This window comes from Vanessa tameamea, chromosome 28 (assembly GCF_037043105.1).
Source record: "Vanessa tameamea isolate UH-Manoa-2023 chromosome 28, ilVanTame1 primary haplotype, whole genome shotgun sequence".
NCBI lineage: Eukaryota > Metazoa > Arthropoda > Insecta > Lepidoptera > Nymphalidae > Vanessa > Vanessa tameamea.
Genome location: NC_087336.1, coordinates 2,301,382 through 2,314,239, shown reverse-complemented (window position 1 = coordinate 2,314,239; position 12,858 = coordinate 2,301,382). Strand labels below are relative to the sequence as shown.

At 35.8% G+C, this 12,858-nt stretch overlaps 4 protein-coding genes across 4 annotated transcripts in view; 2 read left to right on the top strand and 2 right to left on the bottom strand.

Annotated features, from left to right (window-relative positions):
• Positions 1 to 1,957: 1,957 nt before the first annotated feature.
• Positions 1,958 to 2,829, bottom strand: LOC135194244 (chorion class CA protein ERA.1-like). Its single transcript, XM_064219507.1, has 2 exons — positions 2,733 to 2,829; positions 1,958 to 2,568 (listed from the first exon to the last, which is right to left on the bottom strand). The coding sequence occupies exons 1-2, from the start codon at positions 2,781 to 2,783 to the stop codon at positions 2,176 to 2,178; spliced, it is 444 nt and encodes a 147-aa protein (XP_064075577.1). The 5' UTR covers positions 2,784 to 2,829; the 3' UTR covers positions 1,958 to 2,175.
• A 625-nt stretch (positions 2,830 to 3,454) lies between these two features.
• Positions 3,455 to 4,479, top strand: LOC135194212 (chorion class B protein PC10-like). Its single transcript, XM_064219394.1, has 2 exons — positions 3,455 to 3,567; positions 4,000 to 4,479. The coding sequence occupies exons 1-2, from the start codon at positions 3,520 to 3,522 to the stop codon at positions 4,477 to 4,479; spliced, it is 528 nt and encodes a 175-aa protein (XP_064075464.1). The 5' UTR covers positions 3,455 to 3,519.
• A 5,785-nt stretch (positions 4,480 to 10,264) lies between these two features.
• On the bottom strand, positions 10,265 to 11,108 carry LOC135194230 (chorion class CA protein ERA.1-like). The gene is made up of 2 exons (XM_064219444.1): positions 11,022 to 11,108; positions 10,265 to 10,857 (listed from the first exon to the last, which is right to left on the bottom strand). The coding sequence occupies exons 1-2, from the start codon at positions 11,070 to 11,072 to the stop codon at positions 10,465 to 10,467; spliced, it is 444 nt and encodes a 147-aa protein (XP_064075514.1). The 5' UTR covers positions 11,073 to 11,108; the 3' UTR covers positions 10,265 to 10,464.
• Positions 11,109 to 11,743: 635 nt separating this feature from the next.
• LOC113396786 (chorion class B protein PC10-like) overlaps positions 11,744 to 12,858 on the top strand; it is a 33,915-nt gene continuing 32,800 nt past the window's right edge. Inside the window, exons 1-2 of the mRNA XM_064219437.1 lie at positions 11,744 to 11,856; positions 12,289 to 12,703. Of these exons, the coding sequence (XP_064075507.1) occupies positions 11,809 to 11,856; positions 12,289 to 12,703 (463 nt within the window). The 5' untranslated portion in view covers positions 11,744 to 11,808. The remainder of the gene's footprint in view (positions 11,857 to 12,288; positions 12,704 to 12,858) is intronic.

Sequence of the window (12,858 nt, the reverse complement as noted above, 5' to 3'; positions counted from 1 at the left end):
TCCAATGACAATCATTACCATCCTAAGTTAAAATCACCTTAAAATATTGTTGTAAGAAAGACAAAAGACAAAAACGGAAGTCAAGTCAAGTAGTGTTTGACTATGAATAAGTAAGTGTAATGCTTCTATATTGAATAAAGGAATTTGAGTTTATTAGTCTTACTGAAGCATTTTAATATTTTAACGTTGAACTAATTACCTATCTGATGTAAATGAAGTCTGGTAGATAAAAATAGATTTATTTTAATAATCACTCTAAAAGATTCATTTAATATAATTCAATTTAAAATCATCTTTGTTGAACAGAAGTTGAGTTTTCGTTTCAAATTTATTTGTACGATGCTAATTGTATCATATTATGTTGGCAAAATTTAATTCTTTTAACTGAGTCATCAGTTCCTCATTACGTCATGACGCGCTAGTTATAATAATGCTTGTCAGATATATCCAATAGCACGTTTATAATATACGGACACTGGGCGAATTTATGTCCATATTCAACTATAATAATAATTTCCTGGTCTACGATAGACCCGATCGAAACCTATCCACAATTATAGATCGTTAAAAAATATTATTTTTATGTAGAAAACATATATCCGCAAAATATTTCGATACAAAATCCATAAAATTCAATGACATGAAGTTCAACGGGCGGCCATGTTTGACGTTGACGGGTGCGTTCAGTTTGTTCCAAATAAAAATTTTGTGCAGAGGTCTGGGAACTCGATGAAAATTTACCCAAAATAAATTAATTATTAATAATAGATAAAACATATTCATTAGGTTTTTTTATTTTATCCGAGCAAAGCCGGATTTTCATCTAGTACTATAATATTTGAAACCATTCTCAAACCACGAATGAAACGAACTATTGACCTATATAAATCATTTTTTTAACGCCATCTATTGACAAAAAATCGAAGTAACGATTTTATAACAATACTTTTGAAATATGAACGTAAAACTTAAACGTAATTGCTATCGTAATATATATATATATATGTTCATCTCTTTTGTAACCAGCTCGATGTTTTTTGACTGAAATAGATATTAATAAATTAACAATGTAAAAAAAAAGCGAAACGAATCGGAAAAAATAATTTTGAAGGAATAACCCTTTATAACATTATACGAATAGTTTCTAGAATAATCTATACTGTAATATTATAAAGAGGAAAACTTTGTTTGTTTGGTTGTAATGAATAGGGTCAAAAACTACTGGACCGATTTAAAAAAATCTTTCACCATTCGAAAGCTACATTATCCACGAGTAACATTTATTTTGGAAAAAATAGGGTTCCGTAAGATATTTGGGCTTTTCGGACACAAGGTGTAAAAAGTTAACCAAAAAAGTTACTTATTACTAATTAATGTACTTAAGCAATCTCCAATAACTGAAATATTAGAACATTTTCGTAATAGTCAGTAAAAACGTAATAGCCTTTCTATGGAGTACATTACTCAAAATTATATTTATAATTATATTCTACCTAATCTTGGTTAGCCTAGCATAAACTGTACTATTATTATAAATGCGAAAACATATCTATCTGTTGAACTTTGAAGGCCAAATTTGGTATGAAGGAACTTCAAGGAAATACATAGGCTTTATCAAATCAAATCAAGATATACTTTTTTCAAGTAGGCTTTTACAAGCACTTTTGAGTCGTCATTTTACAAACTATCCCTCAACCCCTCAAAAGCAAAGCCGCAAATAAAAAATAGTTGTAATAATTTAACATAATTTTAACAACCACATGCTAGATACTGTGTAAAAATTATCTTTCAAAATGTTTATAAACTATTAACCGATACTACTTGCGTTAATATTCTCCGTGCTCAGTTATAAACTGATTGTCACGTCCTCGCATAGAAAGAGCGAGAGCTCGTAACAGTGAAGTAGTAGTGAGGTCACAAACACGGGAGGCGTGACGTAGCTATTCACTTCTAAACACAGATCCAAGGATTGACAGAGAGAACAACAAAAACTTGAAAGCCATTTTTGTAACTATTATGTTTTGTGACTAATTATAGAATAGTCTTGCGAGATACAGAGCTTTAAAGTAAAAAATGAGGTTTAAATGAGTACAAATGAAAGATGACATTTGAGAGACAATGAAATTGTTTAATTTACGTTAGGAAACGGTCTTTCGTTGATCATGTTACAATTTCTCAGTAAATGTAACCACCGCCGCAGCCGCAACCGCAGCTACCAGCAATGGAGACAGCTCCAGCAGCTGGCACTATGCCTCCGAACTCGACGGCACCAAGGATTGGCACTTGACCAGCGACAAGTGTGTTACCAGCGACGCCCATTTCACCGGCAACTGCTACATCACCAACACCGGCACCTCCGTAGGAACCCCAGCCCCAAGCACCGGGACCAGCGAATCCACCTTCCCAGCCTACGCCAGCAACGCCGGGACCCCAGCCGTAGCCAACGGGCCCAGCGAATCCACCTTCCCAGCCTACGCCAGCAACGCCGGGACCCCAGCCGCAGCCAGCTACTCCAGCGTCCCACCCAATAGGTCCAGCAGCACCACGCAGACACTGGCTGTACACATTCTAAACAAAAACAAGACGACATATCAACGTATTCGGTTTGTAGTAATATTAATTAAAATTAAGCCGGACACAAAGTATTTCTTACTACTTGAGCGAGCACTATCAATAATTAAACTCATTTTGCAGTAATTCCACTAAGTAAATTAGTATTACGGAAATATTACCTGAACCAAGCAAGCTTGGACGCAGAGGAGGAGGAAAGCGAAGGTAGACATGATGCTTGGTGCGTATCCAAAGTAGCTGAATATACAATGACTATGAGAAGTCACTAGGACGCTTATATAGTTACCACTGTAACTACGAATAGATAATAAATATGTATGTCGCAATTGCAAAACGTGTTTTAATATAATTTTGATTTACTATTTTGCATTACATATTATCAAAATTGAGAAATTCAGAACCACTTCAAAAAGTAAGCAGTGATTTGGAACTGCTAATGAGCCAAAAATGATTCCTCTCCTTCGTTAAGTGAGATGTTTGTCGAAATTTTAATTTCAATTTGAATTTTATTATTATTTCAAATTAGTTGACAGACTGGCAAAGGGTATACCTCATATATGTCATAGGTACCTACCACCATGTTTGGATTCTCATTACGCTTTTCAGGGTGGTCTGCCTCCTCTCATTTCTTTAGTAGTAACGGGTTTACCGAATGACATCTTACGTTTCTCCAAATTAATCCGAATACCTTTCTTAAGAATGCAAGTGAATTGGTAATTTTGAAAATGCCAAAATATTTTTCATATCTAAGGCTGCGGCCATACGTGCATGTATTATCTAAATTAGTAACCTATTGACTAAATATTTACGTGTCACGTTTTGTTACATCATGTATGGCGGAATCGGCATTATATCTTACTCTGATAACGCTTTTCCACGATGCCTTCAATATAAAAACCAGTTCGTATTCTTCTGAAACATTGTCAAGTTTGCATTCAAACGGTCAACATGTTCAAGGCTGCTCTTTTGGTCTGCGCTCAGGCGCTCTTGATCCAGGTAATTTAGTAGAATTTCTAAGATTCTAACACTTATCACTAGTACTATTACCCGTGGTTTTGCTACTCCTAAGTAAAATTAAAATTTGTCTTCGTTTGCCAATATTAGTGAATGTTCATTGGTATCAAAGTATTGATTCAGAGGTAGTATTTGTCACTTTTTTGGGTCGTCATTTCGAATTAAATGTAAATCTACCAACAGTTTGGAATTAAGATTCTAAGGCGAAAAACTAGAGAAACTTAGTATTTAAATTTATTAACCTAAAGAGGTGTATGTTTAATTACAAATACATTGTATTATTTTTTCTATAAGATAATGTATGTGCCTATCAAGTTTAAATTATTATGTTTTAGTAATAATTTCATTTAAGAATCTGCTGTTTCATTTTAAAACGTTAATGTGACGAAATATTAATTTGTATTTTATTGGTAGTCTATCGCTGGACAATGCAACGGAGCTGGATGGGGATGGGGTGCTCCCTTGGCCGCTGCTGCACCTTACGGTATCGGCGCTCCTCTGGCTGGTGGTTGTGGATGCGGTGTTGCTGCGATCCCAGCCTCTAGCGGTGGTGGTCTCGGTGTGTCAAGCGCTTCTCCTATCCCACCAAACGGAGTCTCTGTGCTCTCAGAAAACGCTATTGAAGGAGCTCTAGCAGTCGCCGGTGCTTTACCTTTCTTGGGAACCGTTGGTCTGGAAGGTGTTCTGCCAACTGCTGGTGCAGGTGCTGTCAACTACGGATGCGGTAACGGTGCCGTCGCCATTTTGGAAGAAATTGCCCCCGCTGGTATTGCTGGCCCAGTCGGCTACGGCTTTGGTGCTATTGACGGTATCGGCTACGGTGGTATCGGTTACGGTATTGGTCCTGTGGCTGGAGTTAACCGTGCTGGCTGCGGCTGTGGCGGTTTTATCTAAACACGAAGACAACGACGATGACGTAATCCTTATGTCTAATAAAAAAAAATTTAATCGATTTATTTAGTTTTTTTTTTTAAGCGGTATAGGTATTTAACCTAATTAATATATTTACTAACGTCTAAATTTCACCAATCTTCAATTCTTAGTTTTAGTTGTGCCGACAGGGCTAAGTTTATTACAGACCAGGAGAGTTAATAGGATGAGGTTTATACTTTTAATGAAGGTTTTACACTTCGAGTCAAGATCTTGGTGTTTTAACAGCAAAATAAAAAAAAAAAAAACAAACATAAAAATAATAAATAAGTTTAAAAAAAAAAACTTTCTGTAAAAAGAGGGTATAATCATTTTTATATGGATGGTGTATAACATTAGATTAGGTACGGAACTCTTACGGGTAAAAGTAATACCATTTTTCTCCACCCTGGCTATGATTAACCAGCTTTGACCTGCCTTCTCCACTATTTCATCTGCCCACCATTGGTCGACCCTTGTATAATATTTCTATGTATATCTATCAATACATCTAACTATTTTTAATTCATATTTGTATATATATTTAAGCACTTAATGTTATCAATTCTTATGTTAAAAAGGTATTATGTTTATTTAAATAACCATTAATGTTTAGATAAGTTATCCATACATCTATTTATTTTAAATGGTATATTGACGTTCGGATACTCAACAGCCTACCTGCTCTACCTCCACTAGTTTAGCAGTGACATCTTCACCCAGTGACACATAAAGCTTTTCTTCTTATAATGAAAATTATCTAAATCAATGACCTATTGGCTAAACGTTTGCGTGTCACGTATTGTGGAATCAGCATTATAACTTACTTTGATAACGTTTTTCTACGATGCCTTCAATATATAAAAAACAGTTCATATTCTTCTGAAACATTGTCAAGTTCAAGGCTGTACGTCTGCGCTCAAAGCTTAACTTAAATTAATGTAATACGTTTAACTAATTTTAACAAATTTAAAATTATATTAACCTCTTATACATGGCGTCTCAAAATAAATTTTATATTTTTGACAGTCAATAAAATAAAATTTCTATAAAAAAAAAGGTTTATTGATTATCAAAATAGATTATTTGGAAATTCATTTCTTAAAAAGAATATCGTCCACATTAACCTTTTCATTCACGGTAACACACACATTCACTTTCATCTAGTCTAAAATTTCTAATGACTGCTCAGCAAGTCGTATTTAACGTAAGTAACAAATATTTTCTTCCATATGCACAAAATAAGTCGTTCCATTATAATAAAATTTAGATTTCAAATAGATATAGTCCATAAGAGTTCAATCAAGTCTGCGTGGAGGCCAGTTTATATCTGCTTCTCCGGGACATCAATTTGCCACAAAATTTTCACTTTCTTCTTAGTTCTTAGTTTTTTAGTGATAACTCCAGAAATTTTGCAGTTCGGGCACCAAAAAGCGAACGTCCTTTTGTATCCTCAAGACGTAGCCCATCACTTTTGGTGGATTAAGTAGTCTCACCTGCTCCTGCTTCGAATTCGTTGCACCATTTAAGTGTCCATTGAAGTGATATTGTTCTTTATCCGAAAGCAGTATTTTATCAAGCATCGAGAAGAGATCAATTGCGTAAAAGAGCCTGGTTTACAAAGTCAAAGGTGCAGTTTTAGATCTTCACATGATGCACGCTTCTGAATTGAAAGATTCGGATCCTCACAAATAGTCTGGTATACAATCTCCATATTTTCTGCCGTTCTTGATGATCTTAGCCGCCCAAATTTTGGTTTTGGTTGAACCGGTCACTTCATATTTTGTGACCCATTTTCGAATCATCATTTACGTGTGCACAAACGTGTGAGAGAAATTGTTGGTGCTTCGGCATAGCAGTCAACGTGTGCACAAACGAGAAATTGTTGGTTCGGGGCCCCTTCAGGATGGGCCCCTGGGCACGTGCCCTTATGGTTAAGACAGTAATGGTCACATGTCACTCAAACTTTTATTTTACTTGGTGTTAGTCTTGTGCAAGCCCGTTTGGATATGTACCAGTCACTCATCATATATTGAATATATACCAAACAGTAATACTGGGTATAGTTGTTCGTTGTTATAGTTTTTGGAAATACATCGTAGTTGCCTAGGTTGGCGGCGTTGGGAATGGTTAAAATTTCTTACAGCGCCAATGTCTATAAACATTGGTAACTATTTACCATCAGGTGAACTATTTGCCCTTGTACCAAACTATTTCATAAAAAAACAACAGTCGTTTTAGGTATTATTATCATTTGGCATCATTTGGCATCGTTTGCAGGTAGACTCAGCTCCGCAACACGCGTGAAAGGTTAAAGAGCCGACTGACATAGATACTGCTAAATTAGGATATTTTGTATATATTCATAGTATCGTGTCCTGCATATGCTGCTGACATAGAAACTATATTCATTCACCAAAAAACACCCGTAAAGGCTATTTACAAAGTCAAATATCAATCCTCCTTCGGGATGTTTTTAAGGAAGTCGGTATAAGTACAAGTGAATGCACACCAATCCCTCCCTCCCTTTTTATCTCGCTGGAAAAATGCGTTACATGTTTCTCCCACATACCCCAAATGTGGGCCTAGGACGCCTAGTGCGCACTAAAACCCTACACTTCTTCACGTAAGCACCGAAATAATTACAGAATACTTTATTATTCATTTTAAATATTTATTTTTATATACCATGCACATAATTCATGTATCGACGCAGTCTCACGTGCTTTTATTTCTGTATCAATGACCTATTGACTAAACATGTGCATGTCACGTTTAGTTACGTAATTCATCGTAGAATCGACGTTACTAACTTATTCACATTGATAACGTTTTTCTTTTACGTATTTATTTATTTAAATGCTTTATTGACCACCATAAAGTTAATGGGACAAAAGGCGGACTTAATGCCTGAAGGCATTCTCTGCCAGTCAACCTTTAGGTCAAACAGAAAGACCATGAAGGCGGCAATTAAAAAAAAAACTTATAGCATCTACAAAATAAATATTGATATATACTGTCTATCGTAAAAACATACATATAATATAACAATAGTTAATTTAATAATAATAGTACATAACAGAAATCATAAGAGCTTTCTGACAATATGTACTCACGTAGACGAGTTTTAAAAGTAAATTTTGAGGTAGCTGTTCTAATATGTTCGGGCACTTTGTTCCATAATCGGACAACTTGAACGGAGTAGGAATTAGAGACGAAACCGGAAGTGTGAGTAGGGACAGAAAGAAGTATAAGTCTTTTACGTATCATTACATAGTAAAAAACAAAGTCGCTTACCGCTGTCTGTCTGTCCCTAAAGATAGTGTGATTCAAGACGAAGGTTTATATGTATGTTGTTTATTATGTAGTAGAGAAACAGTCATAGTTTTAGAGGTTTCTAATGTGATGTCATAAATAAACACATTTTTTTTGCGCTTACATTGCAAACGCTGGCTGAACCCTATGAGATAGAGCAAAATAATGTACTATAGTATTGTACACCTTAAAAAGGACTATAACAAAATCCTCGATGGTATATTTTTATCTCTTAGGGATAACCAAAAACAACAATTTTTATCCTTTACTTTTTACGAGAAATAATGGCTTATTTTCGAAGCGATTTTAAGCAATACAGCATTAATCCTTATCCAATCAAGTACCTTAAATACATTGTGCAATTAATATAGATCAATTTGGCTCTTGACAGCGTGTAATTTAATTTTTATAGATTTAGAACGCAGGGACATAGCGGTTTGTATTGTCTAATGACTAAAAAACTGTGAACGTTGTATATAAAGACACACACATACTGTAGTATATTTAGTGTCAGCATTGCATTGGTCGCTAGTTAAATATGACAACAATTTTTAACTCTTACAACTAACAACTCTCTTGAGTTTTTAGTAGAAATAAACTGAACACGTTGAAGCAAATTTGATTTAGATCCCAAACATGTATTATAAAATACTAGCTGACCCGACAGACGTCCTTCCTTAACTGTGAATATTGTGTTCGAAATGGTATAATTCATTTAAAAATGGGGAGGTATCATGAGGCTCCCGATTGGAACGAAGTAGCTTTTGCTGTATGTAATGTAAATTAATAAATTAACAACGTTAGAGAAGCAGTTTGAATTAAAACAGTAAAAATAAGGAAGTTTAAATAAAACCGTATTTAAAAGAAAGAGACAGAGTGAACGAGAAAGAGACGGAAAGGTCACCTGGAAGGGCATAATGGTTTTTCCTTACGTGACGATTTCTCCCAGTTCACTCTTCCGTAAGTCTCGTAAAAGAACTTTGTTCCAAAAATAATCATTCCAAAAACATATTAGAAAAATAAATATCATAATATACAATGAATCGAATTCAGCAATTAATATGGCAATATTTAAATAATAATCACTGCTGCATTTTATTCTATGTGTTGTTCTTAATGTAATATTCGTTTAGAAAGATTTTTATTAGATTCAACGCATAAAACAAACATTTATTATACCTCACAATTGATCTGTAATTATACTATAAAATAATTTGTGGGTAAATACATAAAATTCTATAAAAGAATCTCATAAAAAAAAGTTGCTAAATAAAAAACTAAGCGTTAAATTTTGGGAACAAATATCTTGGAACGCGATTTGAGTTTTAGATTACATTCACAAAGAAGTCTGCTTTATAGGTTCGTTTTATGAACGCAAACGTCCAACTACTAGACTAAGGCACTTCGTTTTGAGAAGAAGGTTTTTAGGTTTTTCCTCCACGTTGCTCCAAGCGGGTTGGAAGATTCATAAGCACGTGTCCGATTTTTCGTTCATTTTCCCCGATGTTTTCTTTCAGCGCTGAGCAAAAGATTAATTATAAACACAAATAAAGCAAAATGAAATGATGCTTGTTCTAAAATGATTTTGAAGGAATAACCCTTTATAACATTATACGAATAGTTTCTAGAATAATCTATACTGTAATATTATAAAGAGGAAAACTTTGTTTGTTTGGTTGTAATGAATAGGCTCAAAAACTACTGGACCGATTTAAAAAAATCTTTCACCATTCGAAAGCTACATTATCCACGAGTAACATTTATTTTGGAAAAAATAGGGTTCCGTAAGATATTTGGGCTTTTCGGACACAAGGTGTAAAAAGTTAACCAAAAAAGTTACTTATTACTAATTAATGTACTTAAGCAATCTCCAATAACTGAAATATTAGAACATTTTCGTAATAGTCAGTAAAAACGTAATAGCCTTTCTATGGAGTACATTACTCAAAATTATATTTATAATTATATTCTACCTAATCTTGGTTAGCCTAGCATAAACTGTACTATTATTATAAATGCGAAAACATATCTATCTGTTGAACTTTGAAGGCCAAATTTGGTATGAAGGAACTTCAAGGAAATACATAGGCTTTATCAAATCAAATCAAGATATACTTTTTTCAAGTAGGCTTTTACAAGCACTTTTGAGTCGTCATTTTACAAACTATCCCTCAACCCCTCAAAAGCAAAGCCGCAAATAAAAAATAGTTGTAATAATTTAACATAATTTTAACAACCACATGCTAGATACTGTGTAAAAATTATCTTTCAAAATGTTTATAAACTATTAACCGATACTACTTGCGTTAATATTCTCCGTGCTCAGTTATAAACTGATTGTCACGTCCTCGCATAGAAAGAGCGAGAGCTCGTAACAGTGAAGTAGTAGTGAGGTCACAAACACGGGAGGCGTGACGTAGCTATTCACTTCTAAACACAGATCCAAGGATTGACAGAGAGAACAACAAAAACTTGAAAGCCATTTTTGTAACTATTATGTTTTGTGACTAATTATAGAATAGTCTTGCGAGATACAGAGCTTTAAAGTAAAAAATGAGGTTTAAATGAGTACAAATGAAAGATGACATTTGAGAGACAATGAAATTGTTTAATTTACGTTAGGAAACGGTCTTTCGTTGATCATGTTACAATTTCTCAGTAAATGTAACCACCGCCGCAGCCGCAACCGCAGCTACCAGCAATGGAGACAGCTCCAGCAGCTGGCACGATGCCTCCGAACTCGACGGCACCAAGGATTGGCACTTGACCAGCGACAAGTGTGTTACCAGCGACGCCCATTTCACCGGCAACTGCTACATCACCAACACCGGCACCTCCGTAGGAACCCCAGCCCCAAGCACCGGGACCAGCGAATCCACCTTCCCAGCCTACGCCAGCAACGCCGGGACCCCAGCCGTAGCCAACGGGCCCAGCGAATCCACCTTCCCAGCCTACGCCAGCAACGCCGGGACCCCAGCCGCAGCCAGCTACTCCGGCGTCCCACCCAATAGGTCCAGCAGCACCACGCAGACACTGGCTGTACACATTCTAAACAAAAACAAGACGACATATCAACGTATTCGGTTTGTAGTAATATTAATTAAAATTAAGCCGGACACAAAGTATTTCTTACTACTTGAGCGAGCACTATCAATAATTAAACACATTTTGCAGTAATTCCACTAAGTAAATTAGTATTACGGAAATATTACCTGAACCAAGCAAGCTTGGACGCAGAGAAGGAGGAAAGCGAAGGTAGACATGATGCTTGGTGCGTATCCAAAGTAGCTGAATATACAATGACTATGAGAAGTCACTAAGACGCTTATATAGTTACCACTGTAACTACGAATAGATAATAAATATGTATGTCGCAATTGCAAAACGTGTTTTAATATAATTTTGATTTACTATTTTGCATTACATATTATCAAAATTGAGAAATTCAGAACCACTTCAAAAAGTAAGCAGTGATTTGGAACTGCTAATGAGCCAAAAATGATTCCTCTCCTTCGTTAAGTGAGATGTTTGTCGAAATTTTAATTTCAATTTGAATTTTATTATTATTTCAAATTAGTTGACAGACTGGCAAAGGGTATACCTCATATATGTCATAGGTACCTACCACCATGTTTGGATTCTCATTACGCTTTTCAGGGTGGTCTGCCTCCTCTCATTTCTTTAGTAGTAACGGATTTACCGAATGACATCTTACGTTTCTCCAAATTAATCCGAATACCTTTCTTAAGAATGCAAGTGAATTGGTAATTTTGAAAATGCCAAAATATTTTTCATATCTAAGGCTGCGGCCATACGTGCATGTATTATCTAAATTAGTAACCTATTGACTAAATATTTACGTGTCACGTTTTGTTACATCATGTATGGCGGAATCGGCATTATATCTTACTCTGATAACGCTTTTCCACGATGCCTTCAATATAAAAACCAGTTCGTATTCTTCTGAAACATTGTCAAGTTTGCATTCAAACGGTCAACATGTTCAAGGCTGCTCTTTTGGTCTGCGCTCAGGCGCTCTTGATCCAGGTAATTTAGTAGAATTTCTAAGATTCTAACACTTATCACTAGTACTATTACCCGTGGTTTTGCTACTCCTAAGTAAAATTAAAATTTGTCTTCGTTTGCCAATATTAGTGAATGTTCATTGGTATCAAAGTATTGATTCAGAGGTAGTATTTGTCACTTTTTTGGGTCGTCATTTCGAATTAAATGTAAATCTACCAACAGTTTGGAATTAAGATTCTAAGGCGAAAATCTAGAGAAACTTAGTATTTAAATTTATTAACCTAAAGAGGTGTATGTTTAATTACAAATACATTGTATTATTTTTTCTATAAGATAATGTATGTGCCTATCAAGTTTAAATTATTATGTTTTAGTAATAATTTCATTTAAGAATCTGCTGTTTCATTTTAAAACGTTAATGTGACGAAATATTAATTTGTATTTTATTGGTAGTCTATCGCTGGACAATGCAACGGAGCTGGATGGGGATGGGGTGCTCCCTTGGCCGCTGCTGCACCTTACGGTATCGGCGCTCCTCTGGCTGGTGGTTGTGGATGCGGTGTTGCTGCGATCCCAGCCTCTAGCGGTGGTGGTCTCGGTGTGTCAAGCGCTTCTCCTATCCCACCAAATGGAGTGTCTGTGCTCTCAGAAAACGCTATTGAAGGAGCTCTAGCAGTCGCCGGTGCTTTACCTTTCTTGGGAACCGTTGGTCTGGAAGGTGTTCTGCCAACTGCTGGTGCAGGTGCTGTCAACTACGGATGCGGTAACGGTGCCGTCGCCATTTTGGAAGAAATTGCCCCCGCTGGTATTGCTGGCCCAGTCGGCTACGGCTTTGGTGCTATTGACGGTATCGGCTACGGTGGTATCGGTTACGGTATTGGTCCTGTGGCTGGAGTTAACCGTGCTGGCTGCGGCTGTGGCGGTTTTATCTAAACACGAAGACGACGATGAAGATGACGATATAATCCTCAAGTCAAATAAAAACTTTTTGAATCGATTTATTTGTTTTTTCTTTTTTAACAT

Excerpts from the sequence above, each read along its gene's own strand:
- LOC135194244 (XM_064219507.1), bottom strand. The coding sequence starts at position 2,783 with ATGTCTACCTTCGCTTTCCTCCTCCTCTGCGTCCAAGCTTGCTTGGTT. Across the intron at positions 2,569-2,732 it reads TCCAAGCTTGCTTGGTTCAG|AATGTGTACAGCCAGTGTCT; the intron begins GTAATATTTCCG and ends GTTTTTGTTTAG.
- LOC135194212 (XM_064219394.1), top strand. The coding sequence starts at position 3,520 with ATGTTCAAGGCTGCTCTTTTGGTCTGCGCTCAGGCGCTCTTGATCCAG. Across the intron at positions 3,568-3,999 it reads CTCAGGCGCTCTTGATCCAG|TCTATCGCTGGACAATGCAA; the intron begins GTAATTTAGTAG and ends TTTTATTGGTAG.
- LOC135194230 (XM_064219444.1), bottom strand. The coding sequence starts at position 11,072 with ATGTCTACCTTCGCTTTCCTCCTTCTCTGCGTCCAAGCTTGCTTGGTT. Across the intron at positions 10,858-11,021 it reads TCCAAGCTTGCTTGGTTCAG|AATGTGTACAGCCAGTGTCT; the intron begins GTAATATTTCCG and ends GTTTTTGTTTAG.